Source organism: Martes martes (assembly GCF_963455335.1).
Source record: "Martes martes genome assembly, chromosome: 1".
NCBI classification, from domain to species: domain Eukaryota; kingdom Metazoa; phylum Chordata; class Mammalia; order Carnivora; family Mustelidae; genus Martes; species Martes martes.
In genome coordinates, this window is record NC_137888.1 from 11,963,279 (window position 1) to 11,990,814 (window position 27,536).

Consider the following 27,536-nt stretch of genomic DNA (forward strand, 5'->3'; position numbering starts at 1 on the left):
GGGGACTGGAAATGGTACATATTGGAGCCGTGCAAATGAGCACTGCCTGCACTCTGGTTTGCATAATAGACATTTGAAACCTAAACTTATCTCTGTTTATGCTTTCTGTTAAGTTGTGATTAGTAATGATTTCTCTGTTAATGAGTTTATCTGATACTGAAGTTATGCTGAAAATACTGAATTGTAGTTTTTCTTCTACATACTAAGTTACGATTCTCTGTGGGGTTTTTGTTGTTTTTATTTTTGTCTTTAGATCGCATTTCAAAGGAGTCCAGCAAGGTTTTTGAAGATGTCCTTGAAAGTTTCTATTCAATCGACTGTATTAAGTCCCAGTTTGAGGCATGGCGTTCAAAATACTATCTGTCCTACAAGGATGCTTACATCGGTCTTTGTTTGCCAAAGCTATTCAACCCCCTTATACGGCTGCAGCTTCTCACTTGGACTCCTCTTGAAGTGAGTGGCTTGTGTCACTAGTACAAAGCAATATAACATGGTACTTGGGTAATTTTGATCTCAAAGCTAGAGGGGAGGTTGGGCACAGGGCTATAATACAAATTATATCATGTCATGATCTTTTACGCTCCCTTCCTTCTCAAGAGAGCCCTTTGTGACTTTCAAGTTCCATACAGTGCTTCTCTCAGTTAACTAAATTGACATGTAGTGACACTGAGATATGAATGTGAATGAACAGTCAGACCTTGGTCCTTTGATCCTAGAAAATCTTGGAACCTCTTGGGAAAGCTGGGTGAGGCAGATGTGAAATGAGGACCTGAACTGAGTTGGGGGTAATGGAAACTGGGAGAGTCAAATTGACAAACTTAGGAGGTGGAATCAAGAGAACCCGGTGGCCTGCTATATAAGTGTCCTATATACGTTTAGTGATTATGTTTAAGAGAGAGTTTTGGAGGTTACCTGCAGGTGGACGGAGCCATGGGCACGAGTGAGATTAGCTGGGTTCAGTGTGTAGACTGTAAGGAGAAGAGGGCTGAGGTTGGAGCCCTGGAAACAACTGAAAAAACTGAACCATTTGGCCCGCAGCTGGCAGTTGTTCTTTGCCAGACCTTGTGGGGTTTCACCCTGTGCCTGTGTGTCTTAGTACATGGCAGAGGTCAGGGAGACCTGTGTGCATTTTGGAGGTCTTTTTCTTTTCTGCCCCACAGCTTCCAACTGTCTTGGCCTCCCTGAGCTCCAGTGCTTGTCTCCACGACTAAGTGAGACTGCTCTGCCTGTGACCCCACCAACCCTGCTCCGCTCTCCTTCCAGGGGTTCACCTCATTTGATGCTCTCTCTTTGTGGGGGGTGGAGGGGGTGGTCATAGTCCTGTACTGCGTGTATCCAGTGTCTGAAAATGGATGTTTCATGTATTTTGTCTTTAGTTGTTTACGACTGAAGGTTAAATCCTGTTCCTGAGTTCCTCTTACCAGGGCTAGAGGCAGAAATAGCAAGCATCTTAAATGTTTCGCTTTTAATACTCTTTTTTTCTAGGCAAAATGTCGTGACTTTGAGAATATGCTGTGGTTTGAATCTTTGCTATTTTATGGTTGTGAAGAGCGAGAGCAAGAGAAAGATGATGTAGACGTTGCGCTGCTGCCTACCATTGTGGAAAAGGTGATTCTTCCGAAACTAACAGGTAGAGATTTCTGAATTTGAACATTTAAACACATGAGTTTTCCAAGTCTGTTTTTGCAAGTTTTTAACCAGAGCATATTCCCTCATAGAAGTTTTATTACAAATGATAAAATAACCACTGGGTTCAGAGATGGCTAAAGGGTGGACGTCTCTTAACCTAGGACCGGACACCACCTCGGGGTAGGCCTAGAGTTGGAGGCAGTAATTGATCCATAGATGAATTTTAGAAACTCTTAAACACTACCTAAAGCGGAAACGAACACAGTTTTGGCAGGGGGATTATGCATTTTCCTGGGGAGAAATTTCATTACTTCCATCAACTTCTCAAAAAAGATTAGAAATCATTGGTATGGGAACCTATTTAAAATATTAAAAATAAGTTTCAAGTTTAATTAGGAATTCTGGATGCTGGGGCATATCCTAGGATATAGAAATCCTCTGTTCCCTGCCAATCTTAATAAATCACTCACCAGCAGAGTATAGAATGAATCTATGTCCTCTCCACATTTGCCTTATCTTCAACGTCCCCACATTGAGAGTTAAGAGGACAAAGAAGAGTGGACCTTAAACTCTAGAGAGAGAAAAAGTAAATCAGCATTGGCGGTTGTAAGTTGAGGACTGCTTGACAGCAGATTTAAGTCCGCTGCAATTTACTTCTGTGTCTCAACACATCCTACTTTTCTCTTCATAGTAATAGCTGAAAATATGTGGGACCCTTTTTCTACAACACAGACTTCAAGAATGGTTGGAATTACACTAAAATTAATAAATGGATATCCTTCAGTAGTGAATGCAGAAAACAAAAATACACAGGTAATTTAATTGTTTATTATCTGTGAAAGGTTTTTTTCCTCCCCTTTTCTTTCAAAAATGAGCAAGAGTTGGGGTATCTGCGTGGCTCAGCTGGTTCATCGGCTGCCTTCAGCTCAGGTCATGATCTCAGGGTCCTGGGATCAAGCCCTGCGTCCAGCTCCCTGCTTGGCGGAGAGTCTGCTTCTCCCACTCCCTCTGCATCTCCCCACTGTTCTTGTGCACGTGTACACTCTCTCTCTTTCTTGCAAATAAATAAAGTCTTTTTAAAAATTAAAAAATGAGCAAGAGTTGACGGAATGATTGGTTATATTCTAAGGCTTGCCAGAGAATCTGATTCCCTCAGGCCCTCTGGTCCTTTATAGCCCGAAATATATGAGATTTGAGATAATTGTTTTTAATTTTCAACTCTCTCTGGCAAGGCGATGTCATTACTCCAGGTAGCCTCTCATCCTTCTCACTTCCCCACTTTCTACTAATCAGAAATCCCTTTAAGAACTGTTTTGGGGTGGTTTTTTTGGAAAAAGAAAAATGTAAAACTACTAGAATGGGTAACCGTTCATGATTTAACTATTAAAACATTTGAACAGCGTATAAAACAACTAGTTTTCTGGGGCGCCTGGGTGGCTCAGTGGGTTAAATCCTCTGCCTTCAGCTCAGGTCATGATCCCAGGGTCCTGGGATCGAGCCCCACATCGGGCTCTCTGCTTAGCAGGGAGACTCCTTCCTCCTCACTCTATGCCTGCCTCTCCGCTTGCTTGTGATTTCTGTCTGTCAAATAAATAAATAAAATCTTTTTTAAAAAACCCCAAAAACAGTTAGTTTTCAAACATCAGATTGTTTTCATTTCATTTATTTCATTTCATTTCATTTATTTATTTGAGAGAAAGATAGAGAAGGCTTGAGTGAGAGCTGTAAAGGGAGAGGGAGAAGCAGGCTCTCCACTGAGCAAGGAGCCCAATGTAGGACTTGATCCCAGGGCCCAGAGAGAGATCATGACCTGAGCCAAAGACAGTCTCTTAACTGACTAAGCCATGCAGGCACCCTGGAAAAGGTGCTGTCCATTATCATTTTCACTGGCCTCCTTTTGAGAAGACGATTATGTGTTTGATTTTAAATCTTAGTGATACATAGTAGCCTGAAGGGTTCACAGATTTCTAAGAGGCTTTAGTGCCTGGTAGTTGAGGGCTGAACTGGGAGTAGTGAGTATTAAAGACCTTAATGCCTTCAAGTAAGGAAGGTAAAAAAAAGTAGAAGACTATTGACTTGCAATTGAATACTGATTTAGATTAAAATTTAAGTTTTATCATAACTCTTATTTAAGTTGTGCTCTGTTTTTAATTCTTTAGGTGTACCTAAAAGCCCTCTTACTAAGAATGAGGAGAACGTTAGATGACGATGTTTTCATGCCCTTATATCCCAAAAAGTAAGTAACTCTTAGAACGTTAAAGATGATAATATTTTCCATTATCTTCCAGAGAAGGCTTCTTAAGTTCTAGAAAAACTAAAGGTAGCTCGAAATACAAACCATACCTATTTAGCGTAAACCTGTAACCCAAAGAGACTAGCTCAGTGGAAAAATTGTTCTGTTAAGCAGACTAAAGCAAATAACGCTCTTTGTTCTCCCTTTGTGTCTCTTAGTAAATTTCCATTTTCTTTTAAAACCTGTCTTCTGGAATATAATTATTTGAAAATTTGAAAAATTACTTAATTTCTTTTGTTCAGCTATTTTACTTGTAGAAATCTTTTCCAGGAATCAGATGGCACTTAACATATAAAGTGTTTGCTCATGTTTCTCTTTTTCTCTTAGTGTCTTGGAAAATAAAAATTCTGGGCCTTACTTGTTTTTTCAACGACAGTTTTGGTCTTCAGTTAAGGTATGTGTGTCTAGGCTATCTAAAAGACTTCAGATTTTGTTTGACTCAGATATTTTGGAAGGCATTTTGCTCTTTAAGAAAATCTGTAGGGTTAGATTGGCATATGTATACAAACTCCATTTTACAAACTAACTTTATTCCAAAAGTTTATTCAAGTATGATGTTTCCACACAAGAAAAATATATTGAGTTCCAAAGCAAGGTCCAAACTAGCCAGCAAAATGCCTTGCTAAGCCACAGTTCTTTATTCAGCGAGTAGAATACTAGTTACTTTTCTAGGTTGGGGAATATAGCATTGAATATGACAGAAGTGGAGCCTTCGTGGAGTTTATAATCCAGCATAGTAGGCAGCAAACTGGTATTATCTCAGGTGTGGTGAATCCTGAAAGGAGAAATTCAAGGTAGAATCGGAGCATAGAATAAGGGCACAGAGACCTTGACTGGTGAGTCACAGAAGATCCCCGACTGCCCCGAGGAAGTGCTATTTGGCACTGAGGTAAGGAAGAGCAGCATACGCTAGACAAACTGAGAAAAGTCCAAGATGGCTGGACTTGGGGAGGAGAGGAGCTTTCCAGATGGTATAGGAGCTGTAATTTACATACAGACCTGTGTTCACTGCCCAGATCAAGATGCATAACACTTCTTCCATCTCCCAAATTCCCCATGTCCCTTTGTAGTGAAGCCCACCGCTGCACCATGGCCACCCCTTTTTTCTTGTCCTGTGGTTTTCTTTGTAAAGGTGCCTTATGAATGGAATTATTTAGTCTGGCTTCATTCACTTAACATAATTTTTTGAAATTTATCAGTGTTGTCGTCTGTTACTGGTGGTTAATCCCTTTTACTGCTAAGTAGTATTCCTTTGTAAGGTAGATGATGCCACAAATTGCTATATATTTTTTTTAATCCTTTCCTCAATTGAGGAATATTGGGTTTTTTCCAGTTTGGAGTGATTATGAATTAAAGCTACTGTAAGCATTTGCATAGTGGCCTTTCCTGGGTATGTGAGTTTACATTTCAGTTGGGCTAATACTGGCGCAAAGCTGGTTTTCATATCGACAATATATTAATGTTATTTAGTTTTGCCTCATTTTCACCATATACCACACTTGGTATTGTCAGTTTTGGAGTGATTTTTTTTTGTTTGTTTGTTTTAAGTCATTCTACTAGGTGTGTAGTGGTCTTGTTAGTCTTAATTTGTGTTTCTCTAAATGACGATGTTGAGCATGTTTTCATGTGTTTATTTTTTATATGTATATGTTCCCTAGTCAAGTATCTGTTCAAATCTTTTGCGTTTTTTTTAAAAGATTTATTTATTTGAGAGACAGAGCAGGGGGAGGGGCAGAGAGAGAGGAAGAAACAGACTCCCTGTCCCTACTGAGCAGGGCGCCAACCTCAGGGATCCTAGGATCATTCATGACCTTAGCTGAAGGCAGATGCTTAACCGACTGAGCCACCCAGGTGCCCAAATCTTGTATTTTTAAAAATCGTCTTACTGAGCTTTGAGTTCTGTATTCTGGATACAAATTCTTCATATCAGGTGTATGACTTGTAGAGTTTTGCTTTTCTCCTGTGCGGCTTATCTTCATTCCCATAGTGCAGAAGTTCTTCATGTTGATGATGTCCAGTTTATCACTTCCTCCTGTCATGGGTTGTGTTTTGGGTGTCATACCTAAAAAATCTTTGCCTAACACAAGACCAAAGTTTTTCTTCTATCCTTTCATGTAGATAGTTCATAGTTTCAGGTCCACGATCCATTTTGAGTTAATTTCTACCTAAGGTATGGGACCTGAATTGAACTTTATTTGTTCCAGAACTGTTTATTGAAAAGGCCATCTTTTTTTTAATTTTTAAAAACTTTATTTTAATTCCAGTATAGTTGACGTACAGCATTGTATTAGTTTCAGGTGTATAGTATAGTGGTTCAGCCATTCTATGCATTACTCAGTGCTCATCATGATATATGCACTCCTTAATCCCCATCCACCTGTTTCACTCATCACCCTGCTCTCCCCAGCCTTCCCTCTGGGGACCATCAGTTTGTTCGCTATAGTTGTCTCTCTGTTTCTTTCTTTCTTTCTTTCTTTTTTTTTTTTTCTTTGCCTGTTTGTTTTCCTGAATTCCACATGAGTAAAATCGTATTTGTCTGACTGAATTTCACTTAGTATTATACTCTGTAGTTCTATCCATGTTGCAAATGGCAAGATTTCATTCTTAATGATGGCTAAATAATATTCTGGGGGTGGGGTGTGGATACACAACCAGATCTTCTTTATCTACTCATCAGTCTATGGACAGTTGACTGCTTCCATAATTTGGCTATTATAAATAATGCTAAGGCTGTCTGTATTGAATTGCTTGTGTACCTTTCTTGAAAATTAATATTGGTCATGGAAGGGGCATTCACAAATTGCCATTTTTAAGATTACTCTGGCTGTTGTGTGGATAATGGATCAAAGCAGTGAAAATTTATTATGGATGTACTGTATGCCAAGCACTGTGCCACACCCTTTATTGTTTATCTTGCTGAATTGTCACAGTAGCCTATAACTAGATACTATTATTCTCACTCTAGTCCTGTGATGGTAGGTACAGAATAACCAGCCCAGAGTCATTCCTTTGTTCAGTGTAGAAATGGGAGTCTAACCGAGGCCAGTCTCACTGATGAGATCTTCTCAGCTGGGGTCTGAAATAATCAATACCTAATGCCCCAAGTCCTCCACTGAGCATAGTGAATTCTCTTTTCCCTGCATCTAGAATGGTACTTGCTGTGTACCGTCTTTGGGAAAATTAAGTAAGGAGTCACTCAAATTCTTTTCTGTAGGTTTAATTTCTCTCAGAACCCTGCTTGAGAAAGACTCCTCCAGAGCTAATGCTCATGATCATTGAGCATTAGCTCTGTAGGAGTCTTTCTGTGAGGTCCAGAAGGTGATGACGGCGGCTTGGATTAGGGGGTGGCAACAGGGTCTGAGGGAAGTGAACACAGTGGATGGAGGTGGTCAAACAACTTGAGGGAGAGGTGACGAATGACATTCAAATTTCTGACCTAATCAGTTGATTGGATAATGTTACCACGAACTGGACTGAGAAATACTGAGAAACTTGGGAATTTTTATCGTGGGTGGGTTTTATAATACTGGCTTCTAATTTGCATGCGTTGAGCTTGAGCGGTTGAAGTGACACAGCTCAGTTCAGGTTTGCGAGATCTGGTAAACATGCCGTGTTGTAGTCCAAAAGAGAATTCCATCTTCTTGTGGATGGTTGTAGGACTCACTTAACCATGATTTTGAATGAAGAACATTTATCGAAGGATCAGGGCTTGCCCAGTAGTACTTGGTATCACAATGGAAGATGATGTATTTTTGCACTGGCCTATAAAGTAGCCAGTAGCACTGTGTGGTTATTTATGTCTTAGTTAATCTTAATTAATTAAAGCTTAAAATTCATATCCTCAGTCATTTAAGGCAACTTTCGGGCCCTTTAAAACTGTTAATTAGTACTTTGGCAAAACATGGTCCACTGTATTTCATAATGTGTTTTACTCTGTAACTGTTTTCTTTGACTTAATTTAGTTGCTTCACAATGCCTTCTAGAAACAGGTCTGATGTGTGGTTGCCAGAAGTGGGGAGTCCAGGGTTGGGGGATTAAGTGAAAGGGGTCAAAAAGTACAGACTTCTAGTTACAAGGTAAAATAATTCTGTGTGTGTAATGTACAACATAGTGACTGTAGGTAGTAATAATGTGTTGTATATTTATAGCTGCTGAGAGAGTAGATCTTAAAAATTCTCATCACAAGGGAAAAAAATAGGTGAGGGATACTAACCTTACTGTGGTGATGATTTCACAATATATACTTAGATCAAATTATTATGTTGTATACCTTATATAATATTATGTGTCAGTTATATATCAGTCTGAGGGAGAATAATTTTCTTTTCTCTTTCTAGCTGTTAGGGAATTTTCTTCAGTGGTATGGCATTTTCTCGAATAAAACTCTTCAGGAATTGTCAATAGATGGTTTATTAAATAGATACATTCTCATGGCTTTTCAGAATTCAGAATATGGAGATGACAGCATCAAAAAAGCTCAAAATGTGAGTTAAATTACATGTATTGTAATTTTTAAAGCATATAAATTAAAATGAATTGTTACATTTGTTAGAGATTTTAGAATTTTATGAAAAGTCCTTTGTTTATGGACCTTGGTGTAATGTTGACAGTTTGTTTCCCAGGTAGTTCTGAACCCCCTCAGCATTTTTTACATAACAATGTGTACTGCAACATTTGTATCTGTCCTCCTGTATATCTATTACATCATTATTTTGGCAGGTAATAATAAAAGTTGTAATTTTAGAATAATAGATTTTTAATAGTTGGATGAATAGTCTCATTTAAGAAATAATTTTTATTTTATTTTTCTACTTTATGGGAGTTACAGAGTTTCATCTTTTTTATTACTATTTTTTTAAAAGATTTTATTTATTTATTTGACAGATAGAGATCACGAGTAGGCAGAGAAGCAGGCAGAGAGAGAGGGGGAAGCAGACTCCCTGCTGAGCAGAGGGCCTGATGTGGGGCTCGATCCCAGGACCCTGGGATCATGACCTGAGCCGAAGGCAGAGGCTTTAACCCACTGAGCCACCCAGGCACCCCTATTACTATTATTTTTTAAAGATCTTATTCTTAAGTGATCTCTGTATCCAACATGGGGCTTGAACCTCCCACCCTTAGATCAAGAGTCATATGTTCTACCAAGAGGTCCAGCCATGCACTCCCAATTTCTCTTTTTAAAAAAATTTTTTGAAACAATTATAAAATTAAAGAAAATTTGCAGTACAATACAAAGTTTTTTTCCCCTCAACCATGTCAAAGTAAGTTTCTAACATGGTACTCCTCTGCCCCAAATACTTCTATGTCTGTTCATACATACATGGATGTTCTTACATATAATTACAATGTAACCATCAACATCATTGATCTGTTACTGACACCTAAGCTTTGAGACTGTTGAGGTTTTGTCAGTTATGTCAATAATACCACATTTTTGGCAAAAGAAGTTCCCAGATCATTCTTGGCATTTAAGTGTCATGTCTTCCTTAGTCTCCTTTAATCTGGAAGAGTTATTGTCTTTTCCTTGACCTTTACAAAACCTTGATACTTCTGAAGATGATGGGCTGAATATTTTGCAGGGTGTCCCTCAGTTTGGGTTTGTTGGATATTTTCATGATTGGATTCAGATTCTGCATCTTTGGCAGGAACTGTCCCAGATTTCATTTGATTCCTTTCAGATTGATCTCCGTGACCTTGTAACATGTCATCTCATTTTGGGGGAGCACTTTCTTGCTTTCTGGCTCATGATGTTCCGGGCTCATCTGCTTGGTTGGCCCCAGCCCGGGAATCAGTCATTTCTCCAAACACGCCTGGGTTCTTTAGTGGGGAGTCTTCTCTGCCCACTTGACTGAATCCTGCTAGTACACTGCCCTCGCCCCGGTGCAGTCAGCCTCGGCTTGCTTGGATTTTGTACCAACATCGTGCCCTGTTCTTGCCCTACGCTGCTCCCCTGGTGCAGTGCTCTCTTGACCCCACTCTGGGCCAGCATGGGTGCCTCCTCACTAAATTGTTGGGGATGGAGAGGGGCTACAGTGTGATGTTTATGCTGCACATGTTTTTATATCAAAAGCTGCTGATAAAAGGACAATTTAGTTCCTTTAGGGCTTCCTGGAATATAGGAAAATGAAGCATTTGGTTATCAATTTTATGTCCCTAATTTACTTAAATATTGAAGGTTATTTATCTTTTGTTTTGAGTACTTATCTGTTGAAGTTAAAAATACAGATAGATTTAGGTTTATTTGTATAGTTAATATGGAAAGTCAGGTTTAAAAGAATATCCCGTCAAAGCAATTGGTTATGTATAGTTCAATAGCAGGCCTTCTAGTTACACATATTATCCTCGTTGTTTAGCCTCAGCTTTTAGATACTTCATTTTGTTTTAATTGTTTCATTTTATGTCTTTCTTCTCCATAGGTAATCAATTGTTTCCCGAAGCAGTGGTTCATGAACCTGAAAGGAGAAAGAACTATTTCTCAGTTAGAAAATTTCTGTCGGTACCTTGTACACTTAGCCGATACAATCTATAGAAACAGTATCGGGTGTTCCGATGTGGAAAAAAGGAATGCAAGGTAATTTTTTGTAATTGTTCAATGAAATGGTAATCTAGAGTCTTTAGTTTTTGTCACATTTAGTATTATTAAAATGTCTTAGAGTCATGTTTATATTTTACTTTAAATTGTGCATTGATTTGGTATTGGTAAACCACCAAAAAGAACCATAATTTTTTCTTTTTTCAGTTTTACCTAATCTTTTTTTCAGTGTATTATTTATGAAGGTATTAGGAAGGACTTCTGATAAGCACCAGCTCTAAGGCAAATGAATGAACGTGGTTTTCTAGGTCCCTTCTCTTCAAGAACTGGGGGAGATTTCAGGCTCTTAGAGTGTCATGGATCTTAATCTCTAGAGGTTCATTATACAGGTGTAAACCCTCAAAAAGCTGGTCACTAAAACTTAAGTATATTAAAAGTTATATGCCAGTCTGGGGACATTTGTGCTCTGTGTGGAGTTTTCCTTTGTCCGTATCATAGACTAAAGGTCATCACTCATGGCTTTTGGGGAGCAGCTTGTACATACATTTTACCAGGGGTTGCAAGGAAGGAAGGAATAAATGAACCATTATTCTTTTTTTTTTTTTAAGTTTCATTTGATATATTCTTCCCAATGTCAGAGTTTTCATTTTTAGAATATACACCGTTAGTCATACCCCTTGAACAAAACGTTTTTTCCCTCATTTCCCTTCCATGCAAAAACCTTATTTTCTTGAGAAAATTTGCTACCTCTTAAAATAAAGTTAAAACCAAGTAGACAGTAAAGATTTTAGTGGTAAAATGCTTTTGTCCGGTGAATTTTGATTTATATTTTAATTTTGTCCTTAGCCTGGGTCATTTTGATTTATATATACTTAACTGTTTTTGTTGGGAAGTTAAACATCTACAAAGGGGATTCACTTTTCTACAGAAAAGAACTTCAGCACCTATGATAAGCATCTGCTGTGTGCAGAGCCCATAAAGTAGGTTCCCTGTGGGTTACGAATGTAACCCTTCCCTAAAAGCTGCTTGCTACAGTTTTGCAGAGAAGAGACAGCTAATAATGTCACATTGTGTGCTGTTTCTCACCAGGGTTCCAACTGTTAAAACAGTCATTCTTTTTTTTTTTTTTTAAGATTTTATTTAGTTGACAGAGCACAAGCAAGGGGGAGTGGTAGAGGGAGAGGGAGAATGCGGGGCTTGATCCCAGCACCCCTGCGATCATAACCTGAGCTGAAGGCAGACGCTTAACCAGTTGAGCCACCCAGGCGCCCCTGAAACAGTCCTTCTTAAAGTGGTGCCTGGATCAGCAGTGTCAGCATCACCTTGGAGCTGTATTAGAAATGCAGATTCTCAGGCCCCACCCCAGACCTACTGAATTTGAACTCTGCGGGTAGGGCCTGGTGATCTGTGTTTCACCAACCCTCTAGGTAATTTCGATATATGCTAAAATTTGAGGCCTATTCAGAGTGACAGCTGGCTGGGGTGACAGAGGAAGCCAGCTTATGCTTTCTTAGTGAATTTAGGAAGAGTGGAGATGATGCTGGATTGGGGATGAAAGACACAAACACATTTGTGTTCTAGATACGTTCTGAAAGACCTGGGACTCTGGTTTGGGAGGGAATGGGAGGCAGGGCTCTAAAGTAATTCAGCAATAGACTGGTTTCTTTTCTTTCTAGATATCAATGGAAATCATTGAATGAAATTTTGGGGTGTTTATATTTTGGAAAGTGGATTCTTGGTCTCCAGGCTAGTCATTTAAACATATACAAGTTTTGTTTTATATGGATAAATTTATTTTATTTCTTTCCGTGCTATGGCTTGCTTACCTGTCTTCTTTAAAAATGTATGCTCGAAAAAATTGATTGCAAACCTCAGAAGTGGCCATAAAGTCTAACAAATTTTCCTTTGAAGGCTTTTGTATTAATTAATAAGATGTTGCCAATTTTTTTTCTTTTTTTAGGGAAAACATAAAACAGATAGTAAAACTCCTTGCAAGTGTTCACGCTCTGGATCATGCTATGTCAGTTGCAAGTGACCACAATGTGAAAGAATTTAAGTCTTTGATTGAAGGAAAATAGACCCTGTTTGCTTTAATACCATTCCCAGTGTATAAATTTTGTATATATGTAAAGTTTCTTAAACTGTAAAATACTGATTCTTGTTTTAATACAAAGAACATTATTAATATTCATTACCGTGTCCTTAAATGCAATTTCTTTGGAATGAATGGAATTCACATTATTTCTAGGAAGCCTATTCATGTTTTCCTTACTGCCTGTCATACTCTGTTTACAGAACTATTTTATATGGTCATTCAGATTAACCCTCTCAGTTCATTGTTCTCTGTAAACGATGTGTGCAGTGTAAATTGTGTAATTATGCATATATATATTTATACCACCATGGAGTTAACTTTCACACTGGAAATTTGTGGTGTTTTTCTACAGAGTAAGCCTTTTCACAGCAGAAAATTATTCAGTAGCAATTGTCTTAGGGAAATTACTACACTGTTGCAACAAAAGGGCTGGCAAGTGACTAAGTGTTCATCACCTTTCGGTTAGCAGTTGCTATCACTGTAGCTTTGCTGCCTTAAAATTGAGAGTCGAGTGTGGACTTAGTCATTGGGTGAATGGAAACTTTCTTCCTTGAATCAGCGTTACGGTCAAATATGGGTTGAATATGAACTCTAAATAATATATGCAACGTAGGTTTTGGAGGAAAACACAGAAGTTTAACTTCGGGAAATAAGAGCCCCACAAACCTCACTGCATGGTTTTGGGCTGACTGTCCCCGTCTCATGATTTTACCCCCTGACCAGCTTACAAAAATACATGCATTTGAATTTTATTAGTCTGTCATTTTATTTAAAATCCCACATATGTGAGTTATATATGCAATAAAGAATATGCCTTGCTGATTAGCTACACCCAGGCAATTTAATATCCTTGGTCTTCTATAATGTTTATACCATGTTGTAAATATTCAGAGAACTTGTTTTAAAGTTTATGCTTTCTGATTCTGTGATTTTCAAAAGAGGAACTTTTTGGAAATTAAGGACTATTGTTTGATAATTATATATGTAATTAAGCTTTAGCCAAGCATTAAATTAATTTTTAAATAGATCCTTTGTTGTATTTTGCTGGTGACTGATTTTAGAGCATTTCATATGACTCTAACATAGACTAGTAGTGTGCGTACCCTTGGCCAGGTCAAATAGTATTTATAAAGTGTCATGCACTCTTAAGTGCTTTGTCAGTGTTATCTTTATTGTAGGAACTTTCCTTATCACTACATATTCATTCTGTTACACAATAGTGGCCTACTAAATAGAATTCAAATGAGAACATCAGCAGAATAAGAACATATAAAGATGTATACAGAGGACACACGCATCCTGTGTGCCTTAAATTTGTGTTTCCAAGCCTGTTCAACTGCTGATTTTTCCTGTGTCTACTTTTAAGGACTTCTGCAGTAAGCTTGGAGACTTTATCCTGTGCAGTCCCTCAGGCTGTTTTGGTTTCAGGCATGGGTTTGAACACCACACAGGGACCATGATGGAAGGTGAATTCAGCGTAGATGTGTGCATAAAACAAGTAGCTCTCCTGTCTCAGCTGGAAGAAGTTTTGTTCCTGAGATAGCCACAGTATATCCTTTCTTATGAAGGGAATTGGCAAAAGATAGGGGGTGACATTTTAATAAAGCTAAAGGTTTGCTTCTTCAGTTTTTCCTTTTAGATCAGTCTTCTGAATTAACTCCAAAATAGGTGAGAGGAGTTTTTGAAAAGGAAAGCTGTTTTATTGAGGCAATATAAACCACAGTCACAAAGACAGCTGGGGACATTATAGCACGTGCTGGTGGAGCCCCACCCATGTCCCTGCAGACCGCTGGGGTCCTGCAGGCACCTGCAGCTCTGCCCGAAGGTGCTCTCTCGCGGCCTGTGCAACAGGCTGGAGCGTCCACCAGATAATGTCCCAGAAAACAACCCTTAGCCAAAGAAGGGAGCGGGAAGAGAAATACCCAGGAGTTCCGGTCCTCTAGGGAACAGTCGATGAGATAGCATTAGATAATACAGTAGATCATTGCGGGGGAATGGCGAAGGAGTTGGAGGAGCCTGTGGAACCGGAGAACTGCGTGATCATGAGGCAGGCATGACATCTGAAGCAGGCATGGGAAGAGTTAAAGTCTCAGATGCTAGACAGAAAGCTCAGCAAGGCTGATGGGAACTCCTCAACCCAGAGTTGCAGTTCTGAGTTTGGGTCTCTAGGAGCTGGCCTTGGCCTTCCACTGCACTCAGTCATTGCTGCCCAGGGTCTCCTTGTGGGAGATTTAGGGAGGGGCAATTTCAGGTCTATCATAGCAACTTCTAATCTCTCCAGTATGTTCCTTGTCATCTCCCAGAGGGCTTCAGTTGACTTGAGTCATAGTTGCCTGTGGTGATGATAACATCATCTCTTGGAACTGGCCCCCAGATTATGCAACCTCACAGTGAGCACTTTCCTCATGAGAGTATGCTAAAATGTAAAGCCAGGTTTATTGAGGTATAAATTATAAACAGTAAAGTTAACCCTCTTAAATTTAAGTGCGTATAGTTCCATGAGTTTTGACAAGTGCCTCATTTTGTTTTAAATGCTAATTTCTTGGGGGGCGGATGCGGTAACAGGGTGATTGGCCATTAAGGAGGGCACGTGATGTAATGAGCACTGGGTGTTCTATACAACTCATGAATCACTGAACTCTACCTCTGAAACTAATAATACACGATATGCTAATTAATTGAATTTAAATTTTAAAAATGCTAATTTCCCTCGAAACCATGAAAGCCTTCTAAAAATGATCAGATGTAGAGCTGCAAAATGCAATGTTGTAGGCTGCTACATTGTAGTGGTTCTGTACTGTTACAAGAATCCAACTCTAGGGACACCTGGGTGGCTCAGTTGGTTAAGCGGCTGCCTTCGGCTCGGGTCATGATCCCAGCGTCTTGGGATTGAGTCCCACATCGGGCTCCTTGCTCAGCGGGGAGCCTGCTTCTCCCTCTACCTCTGCCTGCCACTCTGCCTGTGCTCACTCTCTCTGACAAATAAATAAAATCTTTAAAAAAAAAAAAAAGAATCCATCTCTAGCATGGTAATGTCCATATAGTAAAGGGACTCACCATTCACCAATTATAACAAGATTTTGGTCTGTTGTTTCAAGTAAATGAAAATAAGAATAGTTAAAACACCAGAACTTCTGTGTGTAGCCAGAACGATGTAATGTCTCTGAATGTCTGGGAGGCCTTATGCTTTGATAAGGCTGTTACTGTCCAAGATGCTTTGGAGACTGCCCTCCAAAGTGTACGGATAGCGGGTTCACAGTTGCTGAGCGTGGCTTTAGACTACTGACAAAGGTGGACGAGCTAAAAATTGTTCTATGAAATTGGTTTTGGTGTGCAATGTTGACTGGTCCCTGGCCTGCTTCTGGATCTCCAGGCCCCAGTAATTTATACTGGCTTTCCTCTCGCCCTGGCAGACCTAACTCCAGCAGGGGCTTGGATGTTACAATCATCCAGCTCAACGAGAAGGAAGGCCTAGCACAGCATTTCTCAGAAGATATACTGTGGTCCTTAGTTTGGGGGCTTTTACTTAAAAAATCTTCAGAAGCACAGATTTTCTATCCTGTGCTTGATTCAAAACACATGGGGAAAAGCAAAAGTTTTGACAAATCCTATAGAAGCCATTTTAAGCTACTTTGCAAAACCACTTCACCCATGAAACTTACCTTTTCCACATGTAGCCTTAGGTGTGGAAATTCCAGAGACACCTGCTGCTTAGGGACAAAGAGCTAGGTTGACGGGTGAACACCCTGCACCTCTGATCTCAGTGATGCTGAGCCCTGCTATCGCTCAGGTCCTTTGGTTTCCATGAGAATCCTTGGGTGGCAGTAAAACAATCCCCTTCACTTGAGATCCCTTGAGTTGGTCTGTTAATTTCCCTGTTCATCACAGGGGTAACGTCCTTACCTATGGTATGCGTGAGCAGTTTTTTCAGTCTTTGAAGTTTTTGTTTGATTTTATTTTCACAATGGTTCTGCTCTCAAGCTGACTCTATTTTCTACTTACAGGGTTTCCATTTTTTCTACTTTAAAACCTTATTCTTCACTGATTACTACAAGCGTATTCAAAGCAAATAGCTAATGCTATTTTGGAACCTACTGTTGTTGCCTCTCAAAAACCATCCCTTTCTATATACTAATAGCTCTCTGCAGATCCTGATATAGCTCTCGTCTACATAACTGAACAAGAGCCTGTTAAAGGTAACTTGATCGGGCTGTTAATGTTCCCCAAGTTTGCCAAACATTTTCTAGTATTTTTGATAAAATTCAGGCTATAAGGAAATGTGGACCCTACCACTAATTCACATTTTAGACATCTCAAAATTCCTAGTCATATAACGATGGTATAGTTTTCAAAAATGTTATTGGGATTGGGAACCTGGGTGGCTCAGTGGGTTAAAGCCTCTGCTTTCGGCTCGGGTCATGATCCCGGGTCCTGGGATCGAGTCCCGCATTGGGCTCTCTGCTCAACAGGGAGCCTGCTTCCTCCTCTCTCTCTGCCTGCCTCTCTGCCTACTTGTGATCTCTGTCTGTCAAATAAATAAATAAAATCTTTAAAAAAAATGTTATTGGGATAATCAGTCAAGTCTACATAAACCTTATAGTATACTGGGAACATGCTATTAGATTGAGCCATTTATATTCCCTATATATATATTTTTTAAAGATTTCATTTATTTATTTGATCACAAGTAAGCAGAGAGGCAGGTAGAGAGAGAGGGGGAAGCAGGCTCCCTGCTGAGCAGAGAACCCCATGCGGGCCTCAATCCCAGGACCCTGAGATCATGACCTGAGCTGAAGGCAGTGGCTTAACCCACTGAGCCACCCAGGCACTCCCCTATATGAGTATTTTTGACTTACAGAAATGGTGAGTGCATATTTTAACATACAGAGAATTGCCAGTAGGAGAAAGAATTTGGTCAAAAATCAACATTTAAGACTCCAGGTGTTTGCCTTCAATTTGTTGAAGCTAATGAAGCTCATATCTGAATCATCTATCTGAGATTTTTGCTAATCTCAGTTTCTCTCCTGATGGGAAGACACATAGACATATTGATTGTGGCTGTTGTAACAAATTATGACAAACTGGATAATTTCGAACAATAGAAATTCTCTCACAGTTCTGGAATCCAGAAGTTCAAAATTAAGGTGGTGGCAAGGCCATGTTCCTCCAGAAGCCCTAGGGGAAAATCCTTCCTGCTCTCGTGGCTTCTAGAGGCGGGTGCTGACATCCTTTGGCTGGTGGCTAGACTGCTTTAGTCTCTCCTCCTGTCTTCACATTGCCTCTGTGTGTGTGTGTGTGTGTGTGTGTGTGTGTGTGTATCTAATTTTTCTCTGCTACCCTATAAGGACAGTTGTGATTGCATTTAGTGCCTACCCAGATAGTGCAAAATAATGTCAAAAACCCTTAACTCAGTCTCATCAGCAAAGACTTGTTTTCCTATAAATTAACATTCACATGGTCTAGGGATTACAATGTACTATTTTTTCAGCCAACCATGGGCCTCAAGGGTCAAGAAGGTGTCAGCTCATCTCTGTGGGCCCTTAAGACCTCGGAAGTTTGTGTGTGCCACTTAACATGTATTCTAAGTCAGGGGCACCTGGGTGGCTCAGTGGGTTAAGTCTCTGCCTTCAGCGCAGGTCATGATCTCAGGGTCCTGGGATCGAGCCCTGCATCGGGCTCTCTGCTCAGCGGGGAGCCTGCTTCCCCCTCTCTCTGCCTACTTGTGATCTCTCTCTGTTAAATAAATAAATAAAATCTTTAAAAAAAAATAGTGTATTTTAAGTCAGCCACCACCCCTCCCCACACTCTTCAAATCTGATGAAAATTTGTCAGCTACTTTTATATGCCGTAACAAGTACAATCAGTAAAGAGGGACAAGAAAAAGAAGGAATAACATTTTATAAAAGTCACTAGTAAAATGACCCTTATTTTTCAACGCCAGGGCATGTGCTTATTTCATGACTAAAATGATCTATTTTGAAAGGATTTGGAAAAGTCCTGGCCTTCAGACAGCTCTAGGAATAAGAGTCCTGCTTACCAAAACCCCTTCCCCTTCCAGTTCATTCTGAAGAAAGAAACAGCAATTCAAAACCAGAACCAAGAAACCTTCACCTTAATCTCCTTAGTTCAAAATCAAAGGAAAGCAGAAACAGGGAGAGCACCTGCTTCTAGAAGAGCCCAACATGCATAATTGACCCTCTGAGAAGGAGGGGTTTCCCGTGTGGCCTCAGAGAGGCATGGTGGAAGTGATCTTAGGTTAGGGGTGGGCAAGTTGGGTTTCAGGTTCCAATTCTACTTGAAACTGAGTGATTTTAAACAACTTATCTTTCCTGGGTCTCAGCGGACATAAAAACAACTCCGGAGCAAAGTATTCAATAATATCAACATCACTCCTGCAGCAATATCCTTCCATATGTTTTTCTGGTGCATACATCTGGCATTCCTTCAGGGCTGGAGAGGCTTTATAACTGAATAGGCAAATAAGAAAATTTCCATTCCCACCCACTCCCATTTACTTCCTCTGTTGACTGCAATCTCTAATTGAAATGGATTTTTTGTGGGGGTTGGGGCGGCTAGGGGGGAAGCAACCACAGTCCAGCAGAGACTCTTAATATAAGTTTAATTCTGAGGCTCCTGTCAGTAACCACTACTAAGAGCAAAACCTTTTTCTAAGTAAATAGTACTAAATGAGAAATCCTCTCCAGTTCTCAGAACTCGATGTGTCTTTGCATATCTCCTTCTAGAAAAGAAAAGGTTTCTCTTCTAGTGATGATAGCTGCTTTAGTAGTCCTGAAACCGGGGTGGGTCCAGCTTCTCTAAAATGGGTGAAGAAATGTTGTATCAAGCCACATGACAGGGCCCAGAGGGGGAAATGAGTTTGTGCAATACAACAAATTTAAATTCTGCTTTCGCTGCTAAAATAAAAGCAAGAAGAGGAAGAGGTAAAAAAAAAGCGAAGGCAAGCAGAAACAGTTTCTCCAGGATTTCAATTCCTTGTGGCCCTCTTGACTTCGACTTCATTCCCGTATTTAGGTCTATGAAGTGGAAAGAGAATGAGAAGGCCGTGGGACACACAGAATATTAGCCACGTAGCATAATTGGTTGAAAAATAAGGAGATGAGAGGCTCAGACGCCTTTAGGTTGAATCCCACGGCTGACAAAAGCTATTTGCCATGCAGTGCCCGCCACAGCCGCCTCCTACAGCCGTGTTTCAGCTCAGCCTTGAGGTCCGGTTTGTGACTTCCGATTCTCCACCGTACGTACAGCTGAGCGCTCCTTCCTGTAGTGTTCCTGAGAGCTCTGGAACACTCCAGAAGAAAAGGCAGCCGAGGGAGTTGCTCCAAAGAGGGCATTCGTTTTTCTCGCGCTACCTACCCAGTTGCTCGGAACAGGACCTGGGCGCTGTTTGCGGGGAGACACCATGGACAGCTCTTCGGGCACCGCCCCGTCGGCCTGGCGTGCTCGCGGCTGTCCCGAGCCCTCCCCCCGCGCCTCAGGTCGCCGGGGGCGGCAGGGGGTGATCCTGACACCCATCTCGGGCACATATCAGTACCCGGTCCCCAAAGCTTTTCCCCAGAGCCCCTCCCTGGCGCCCACGGGGAGGGCTGGTAAGCTCTGAAAAGCCCACGCGCGGGGGGCCAGGGAGGCCGATCCTCCTCGTCCCCGGCTCCCCAGCGGTCCGACCCGTAGCTGCGACCTGGCCGACCGGCCGCCTGAGGCGAAGGTCGCTACGCTGACAGGCCGTCGAACAGCCTACCATTTCGGACGCGCGGGGAGGCTCGGGGTGGGCGGGGCCTGCCTCCTGGCGCCCCGCCTTTTCCCCGAGGGGCGGTCCTTCCGCCCCCCGCCGCGGCGCAATGCGGAAGAGATGGGCCCTCTGGAGCGGAAGTGACGTTTCCGGCGGCTGTGGCGGTGGCGGCTGCGGGAGAAGGAGGAGGAGGAGCCCGAGGAAGAGGTGAGCAAGCCGGCGGGGGGCGGGGAGCGGCCGCGGCCAGACCCACCGGCGGCCGGGCGCGCGGGCGGACGCTTCCTGAGCAGCCTCCCCGCCGCAGCCTGGGCGGGAACGGTGAGGGGCGACCGCGGGCAGCCCTGGCTCGGGAGGGCGGGCGGGGTTGTGAGGAGACTACGGGTCGTGCGGGGCGCTGCGTCGGGCGGGGGGCTGTGGTGACAGCGGCTGTCAGGCTGTCCGCGGGAGAGGAACCAAGTCGGTCTGGGCGCCGGGTCATCGCCTCTGGCGCATAATGGAGGGATTGGGCGGCCGGGCGGCTTCGTCCCCCCGGGAAGGAGCCGCTTTCCCGGGGGTCGGCTGTCCGGGACCCCCGAGGAGCCCCGGTCGGGTCCGTGTCGTGAGTCTTCCCGGGTGGCCATTCATATTTACGGGCTCCCGCCTGCCGTCCCCCCAGCCGGCGGTGGCCTGCGGCTGGGCGGGAGGCAGCGTTAACCTGTGCCGCTTCCCTTGCCCTTCGCCGCCGCCCCCGGGAGAGCCATTCGTGTCGGGTAATCCTTTCCCTCCTGCCCCTTAAGGAGCTTTGAAGCAGCCTCGTTAACCTTCCCTCCCACCTCCTCTCCTTCCCCGGCCAAGGAACGGCTTGAAGTTTCCGAATCTGTTCCCTTTCAGCGTAGTGACAAATCCAGAAGCAGGAAGCTGATAAACAAGTCCGAACGAAATACGCTCAAAAATCTTTCGTTTTTGGTAAACATAAAGTAAACGGGAAACTCCTCTTAACCAAACCGTTGGTGGACTTAAGAGTGATTAAACCTTAGGTTCCCTTGGGGTGAGAATTGGTAGCTTTTCCTCTGGCTTTTGGTAAAATTAAGTGACGGCTTATCTTTTGGAATAAACCATTCTCTCCCTGAGCTCCCCTTTTTTTCCACCCCACCCCCCATCCAAACCTGGCAGGGAGGGACTTCTGGATGCCTTGCCGTCCTTGCTGCAGAAGGAATCGTTAGCTTCATTTGCTTTGCTTGGTTTTCGCAGGGCTGCCTCTGAAGAAAGGAGAATGGCGTTCAGCAAAGGATTTCGGATCTATCACAAATTGGATCCCCCACCTTTCAGTCTCATAGTGGAAACTAGGCATAAGGAGGAATGTCTCATGTTCGAGTCTGGGGCTGTAGCTGTGCTTTGTAAGTCATCTGTCCTAGCCCAACTGATTGGGTCTCTGTTTTGATTTGAAACTATCAGAGTCAACCATTCTTTAGAGAAGACCCCGACAACCCCTTCACTGTATTTCCTGAAGCAGATGATGTTTTTATTTTCTTTTCATCAAACCTTATTTTAAACTTCCATTTTCTTTTCTGTCCCCTGCTGCAGGTTTCTTTTGGGGGTTCAGGGGAAATGCAAGTTTGGTTACAGGTTTTTGCTTTCTTGGGTTCTTTGGCTGTTTCTAAAAGAACATCTTGCTTTCCAAAGAATTACTGTTACAGTTTACATCATGTCACATAAACCCATAAAGGCTTGCTTGACATTTTTACTCTAATGAACGGGATTTCTTATATATCAGTTACAGTAATGAACTATAAGAGTGCTTATTTATCTGATTTTTTTTGGAGTATCTTATGGGGAGGCCCTTCCATTTTTATTTAGAGAATTGTAAACTTCTAAAATTTCTTGAGGCATGATTGATTTCACATCATTTTAAAAATTATCTTGATAATCTGAAGAAAAGGACTGCTGCACCACAAGCAAAACAGTGGATTAGAATGGTGTAGGTTATTTTCTGGACAGATGGTTGTAGTTAAAAATAAATATATTAATTTGAATATTAATTTTCTTTCTTAATTTAAGATTTTGGCAGATAACTCCAGCTTGGAGTTATTTGAAATGTGATTGTGTTTTTAAGGGCTTTTTAGTAATAGCTACTTGTTTTTTGCCATGTTTTTACCTTGTTAGCATCAGTTTAGCTACTGGTCATATTTTAGAAATTAAAAATAGCATTTGAAAGTCATACTTACAGGGGGCTTGGGTGGCGCAGTCAGTTAAGCAAAGTTTTGGCTCAGGTCATGGTCTTAGGGTGGTCGGATTGAGCCCTGCGTTGGACTCTGTGCTCAGCAGGGAGTCTGCTCAAGATTCTGCCTCCCTCCCCCACTCCTGCTTGTGTGTGGGCTCGTTCGCTCTCAAATAAATAAGACTTTTTTAAAAATTAATTTTATTTATTTATTTGAGAGAGAGAGATGACAAATAGGCAGAGAGAGAGGGGGAAGCAGGCTCCCCGCTGAGCAGAGAGCCTGATGCGGGTCTCGATCCCAGGACCCTGAGATCATGACCTGGGCCGAAGGCAGAGGCTTAACCCACTGAGCCACCCAGGCACCCCTCAAATAAACAAGACTTTTAAAAAAAACGTCGTACTTACAAATATAAGGCTCTAGATATTTTAAACTGTTAAACTTTCGTCAGATTCAGTAAGTGAAGAGTACGTAAGACCCTAACTTTTGCATTCAGAATATTAACCTATTAAAATGTTAACCTGATCTTAATATTCTAAAAATAATAAAATTTTATCCTGACTGGGAAAAAAGGGTAGTGACGTAATGGAAAAGCTTAAGCAGAGTGTAATGTAAAAGAAATGTATATGTTTTTGGTACATATAGTAACATGGTTTGAGTGAGCAGGAAGAGCTATTTGTGTTCTAAGAAACAAGTATTAATAAGATGGGTTATACTTAGTATGGACTTAATTCAAACTGTTCTTTATATTTAAATAAACTGAAATATAATCTTGCTATAATATTAGTTTGCATAGTCTATTTTTTCATGCTACAAATATAGTTCTTATACTGATGAATTCTTAATTAAAAATATCTGGGGGGAAATGGTTTGGTTTAGTTGTGAAATATTTTTTAGCTGCTTGTGGATTTTTTGGTGATATTACCTGATTTTCTAATTTGTCTAAATTTTAAATGTTTCTTCAAACGTGGTTACTGGTAATAATAGGGAGTCACATGTTTACACAGTAAGCATTACCCATAGTCATTAGGATTATTGCTATATTTTACTTTTAGGAAAACTAAGGATAATCATACTTCCAAATGTCCAGCAGCTCTCTTTTATGCCAAATAATGGTTAAGAAGGCAAACTCCCTAAACCATCCTTTTTGGCATTATCATTTATTTTAAGGAAAAAATACTAAAAATACTGTCTTAACATTTACTGATTATATTTATTTTCATTAGATTTAGAATGCATAAGCAGTTCTGTCAAGAGAAAAATTTAAATATTGCCTTTTTCGGTAAAAGCACAAACGGATATATAATTTTGTGGGTATGTTGTTAGCTTTCCTATAATAAACTTTATGGTAATAACTTAAAATATGAATATTAAGAGCTAACAGGCCTTTTTATAAATCGTTTGACTTGTAAAATTAATTCGACATTCATTTGGGAGCAATATCAAGGTGCATATTGTGCTGTACGGTGTTCATTTTTAAAAACCTCACATTTCTTAAATGCCTGTTGTATTCAGGGAGCAGTGTTTGGAAGGTACTGGGGTGTTCTTTTTCTCTTCAATAATCCCAGCCCTTTTAATCTCAATATATTATGCTTATTAATCATAAGAAGAATCTTCCTCAAATCGTGTACGATATTAAACCAAAGTATAACCCCATTTTTCAGTAAGGTTAAGTTTAAAATCCTCAACCTGTCCATCTAGGTCTTCCATAACTTGGCCCCACCCTGTTTGTCCAGCGTGGATGTTGGTCTCCTTTAAGAAGATTCTTGTGTCTCCTTAAGTGCTTTCCCAAGGTACCCGGGTGTTTTTCTCCCTTCATCATGCTGTTCCTGTTAAGACCCTCTTCCTTCACGACTGCTAGAATGCTTTTCTCTATCTTTCCAATCCAAGCCTGTATTCTCTCTCAAGTCTTCTTCCTGAGGACCTGCCCCACCGCCCACTCCAGTCTCACTCTTATTTCTTCCTTTTCTTCATTTGTCTAGATCTCAGTCCGTATCACAGGATAAATCCTTTTTAAGCTGGTTTTTGGTTCTCCACATGGTTATGTGCAGGTGTTCTTTTTGGAAGTAGATGGTAAAAGTGACCCTTGCAGGACTCAGTCATGCACCGAAAAGTTATGATTTCTACAGGCCCCACTTGTTCTGGCTTTAAAGTTGACAAAATCAGAATCTTGGGTAGTACATATCATTGAGGACTGACAATCACTTATTTTTCTTGGTTTATGCCAGAAGTGCTATGAGATACCCAACATGAAACCTTCTATTTTGCATTATTAGCACATATCAAAAAATGAGGTGCGAGTGAAAACACAGTAAAAAGAATTTCAGATCATGGATCTTTGTAGAGCCTGAGCTTCTACTATTGTCGTCTTCAAATCTAGCCTTAGGAATCTGTCTGTATGTTGCTAGGCTTCTAAACTTAAATCAGTCATGATACAGTGACTTAATCAATTAGTGAGCCAGTGGTTTTCAGCCTTGGATGCGCATTGCAATCACTGGGTCGGGGTTTATAAATGCGGCTGCCTGGGCTCCAACTCCCTAGAGATTCTGATGTAATTAGGTTGGGATGATCATTCTGAGCATAATTTATATAGGCCTTTCTAGGATAGATTATGGGATAACATTCTTAGCTTGCAAATTTTATCCAAAGTAACCATGTTCCATCAATTTTAATGCTATTATTGACTGTTATTGGGCTAATGACTAGTTTTCTTGAAACTTCAGCCTGAACCAAGTGCTAATGATCCCATAGCACTTTTGATACAGCGCTTTCAGGTTATGTGGAACTTCTGTGTCTGGGCGCTGTACTCTTTGAGGAAAAGACCCATGTTTTAGTAATCTCTGTATGTCTAGTGCTTAGTACAGTGTTTTGCTCACTGAGGGAATAAATGGCTAAATTAGTGCCCTGGGTGGGTGGGGGGAGTAAGTTGGGGAGGAAGAGTAACCTAAACTAGCTTACAAATTTTGACAAAAATACAGTATTCTATGTTTGAAATTACAGTACTCTTTTTAATAAAACTTATTTTTTTAATCTTTTTAAAGAATTGCTATTTGACTGAACTGCTGCTATAAAAGGCATAAAAATTATCAGCCCAGAAAACTGTTTAATTAAACTGAAATTTGATGTCTGTGGACATGTAGATGTTCAGTATAGCAAATGTGTTCTCTGTGTAAACTAGTCTACTGTGTCTGGTCCAGTGTAAGCAGCAAGTGTGATAGTCAGCAAGTTATAACACTACAGGTTGCTTTTCCTTGGAAACAAATAGGAGATTTAAAAAGACATCTACCAGTTTTGTGTCAGGTTCAGTTGTCGTCCTCTTTCTATAGTTACACACAGAAAAAGACGACAACGGGAAGGACAAGTAGCCAGTCTGACCAAACATGCATTAAACTCATGAGCTGTGCCATTATTTTTCAACCTATCTCATGCTTCAGCAGAGGTAAATAGTTTGCTTCATAATTGTATCCTAAGTAGAAAATGAAGGGAAGAGAAGGTCAACATGGGAAATGAAGGATGATTCTAAAAACAGAAGTTATGGATCACCTGTCTTAAAGATGAGATGGAAGGTGTTGGTATAGATCCCTAACTCTTAAAATTAGAGCTTTTCAATATATGCTACTATGGAAGTAAGAATTAATTGCTTCTGTCTAGTGGAAAGATTATTTTCAAGCTTTCCAACTCAGTCAGGACCCAAATCGTGTACTTCCTAGATGGCAAGGCCGTATCACTATACTCTGGACCTAGTTTTATTCCACGTTGTTCATCTGAGTTTCTTCATTTACCTAATTTTTTCTTCATGGAAATATGAGCCATAAAACTACAGATCAACATTTTGGAGATCTTTGTTATAGAAAGTGGATTACACTGCCTTTTTTATGAAACTGCACGCTGTAAGGAAGTAATAATAGTGAAATAATAGTTGCCATTTCCTGAAAGCTTCCTCTGCCAGTCACAACATTAAGCCAGAAGTTTCTAAACTTTATTGTTTCATGGTGTCTCATTAAGTTTTTCACAGCACCCCCAGGCCACAGTTCCGCTTATTAAATAATTAGGTCCAAGCGTTAAATCTGTCTGTCTGAACAACTCTAGTAGCTATTTAAAAAAATAATGCAAGTAAATGGAAAATAACTTACTTCCTTCATAAATAACCAGTTACTTACTAATGGGATATGTATGTACCTGTTGAGCATTGAACAGCTTTTCAAGCCTTAGAATCAGACTGGACAGCTCTGCCCTCATTTCCTGTTCCACATTGATTTGGGAGTGGTATTTGCTTTTTATCACAGCAACTACTGAAAACCCAGCTTTACAAAGATATGGTATCATCAAGGGAGTGTACTGCAGTCTAATGTGAAAACTCTGAACTACCTCAAGCCAATGATTTGGGCAGTGCAACATCTGTTGAGTATCTCTGTGCTTCTTTAAATTAAAAATCTCCTGCAGCTCTTATGGGAGGTTGTTAAGTGTCCTGGAGCATCTCAGCCTACAGTTGAGGGAGATGTGGTTTGGGGCACCCTTTATTCCATTTAATTCTGTGAGTTGTGTTTTCATCTCCATTTCACAGATGTGCAAACTGAGGCTTGAGAGAGAAAACAACTGCTCTGATGACCTAGTCTACCATTTGATTTTTTACTTTAATGATTGTGTTGCTATGAGGGTGGTGATTATTATTCTGGGGGTCAGGGAATGAAGAGCAAAAACAAGGGAATGCCGCTAGCAGACTTTAAAGTTAAGAGGGAAATTGGTAGTATTTTCTAATGAGGGAAGTATTAAACTTGCTTTGTTTTTGCCTACAAACTATTAATATATTAGAGAGGGAACATGATTTGATTTAGAGTTAGGTCATTAAAAATATAAAGTTGCTTTGCTGAGCCAAGTTAAATGTCAGATTCTAAAATTTTGGATAACAAGTGTAGTAGGTGGTGATGACAAGCAGTGTGTATAGTTGTTGTTGTTGTTTTTTTTTTTTAATTGCCAAATGCTGGCAGTCAGCATGATTGCCCTTTAGATTAAGTTGCAGTATCCTATCTCTTTTTAAGAAAAAA

At 40.8% G+C, this 27,536-nt stretch overlaps 2 protein-coding genes across 5 annotated transcripts in view; both read left to right on the forward strand.

Annotated features, from left to right (window-relative positions):
- PAXBP1 (PAX3 and PAX7 binding protein 1) overlaps positions 1 to 13,576 on the forward strand; it is a 33,535-nt gene extending 19,959 nt beyond the window's left edge. Inside the window, exons 11-18 of one of the 2 annotated variants that reach the window (XM_080809741.1) lie at positions 254 to 453; positions 1,486 to 1,630; positions 2,321 to 2,442; positions 3,789 to 3,865; positions 4,250 to 4,316; positions 8,260 to 8,406; positions 10,339 to 10,493; positions 12,415 to 13,576. In XM_080809741.1, the coding sequence (XP_080665867.1) occupies positions 254 to 453; positions 1,486 to 1,630; positions 2,321 to 2,442; positions 3,789 to 3,865; positions 4,250 to 4,316; positions 8,260 to 8,406; positions 10,339 to 10,493; positions 12,415 to 12,532 (1,031 nt within the window). In that variant the 3' untranslated portion in view covers positions 12,533 to 13,576. The remainder of the gene's footprint in view (positions 1 to 253; positions 454 to 1,485; positions 1,631 to 2,320; positions 2,443 to 3,788; positions 3,866 to 4,249; positions 4,317 to 8,259; positions 8,407 to 10,338; positions 10,494 to 12,414) is intronic. The other variant, XR_013967201.1, reaches the window with a different exon arrangement.
- Positions 13,577 to 20,390: 6,814 nt separating this feature from the next.
- The window catches only part of SYNJ1 (synaptojanin 1), a gene marked incomplete at its 5' end in the record, with an annotated part of 87,428 nt that continues 80,282 nt past the window's right edge, over positions 20,391 to 27,536 (forward strand). For 2 of the 3 annotated variants that reach the window (XM_080799834.1, XM_080799832.1), the window contains 2 exons: positions 20,406 to 20,503; positions 21,527 to 21,672. In XM_080799834.1, coding sequence (XP_080655960.1) covers positions 20,406 to 20,503; positions 21,527 to 21,672 — 244 coding nt within the window. Of the gene's footprint in view, positions 20,504 to 21,526; positions 21,673 to 27,536 lie in introns of all 3 variants that reach the window. The other variant, XM_080799833.1, reaches the window with a different exon arrangement.